Source organism: Camelina sativa, unplaced genomic scaffold (genome assembly GCF_000633955.1).
Source record: "Camelina sativa cultivar DH55 unplaced genomic scaffold, Cs unpScaffold17624, whole genome shotgun sequence".
Taxonomy (NCBI): domain Eukaryota; kingdom Viridiplantae; phylum Streptophyta; class Magnoliopsida; order Brassicales; family Brassicaceae; genus Camelina; species Camelina sativa.
In genome coordinates, this window is record NW_010938638.1 from 1 (window position 1) to 299 (window position 299).

The 299-nt window shown below is 44.8% G+C and overlaps 1 protein-coding gene across 1 annotated transcript; it reads right to left on the reverse strand.

The window, feature by feature from the left end:
• Positions 1–5: 5 nt before the first annotated feature.
• Positions 6–296, reverse strand: LOC109132071 (sodium-coupled neutral amino acid transporter 2-like; the record flags this gene model as incomplete). Its single annotated transcript, XM_019243198.1, has 1 exon — positions 6–296. A coding segment is annotated over one exon (291 nt), but the record flags the coding sequence as incomplete, so codon positions are not given.
• Between the last annotated feature and the right edge of the window lie 3 nt (positions 297–299).

Genomic DNA, 299 nt, shown 5'->3' on the forward strand with positions numbered 1-299 from the left:
GCGATAAGAGCAGGGAATGTAAAACCAAGCGAAACTGCTGATGTTGCGCCTGTGAATTTGAAAGCTGTCCATATATTTGGGATCATCGTTGAGCCAATGTAAATAAGAGCCAGCAAGACCACAGTTAGCCCAAATGATCTCTTTTTGCTTTCGGATAGAGGAGGCGATCCTTCAAACAGTAAGGTATTGACGGTTTCTCTCAAGGAGAAATGGATCACGGGGAAGACGAGTACTAGATGTAGAATGTAGCCGATTCTGACAATGTAGTTCACCGCAGAGCTGAAACGGATACCGAGATC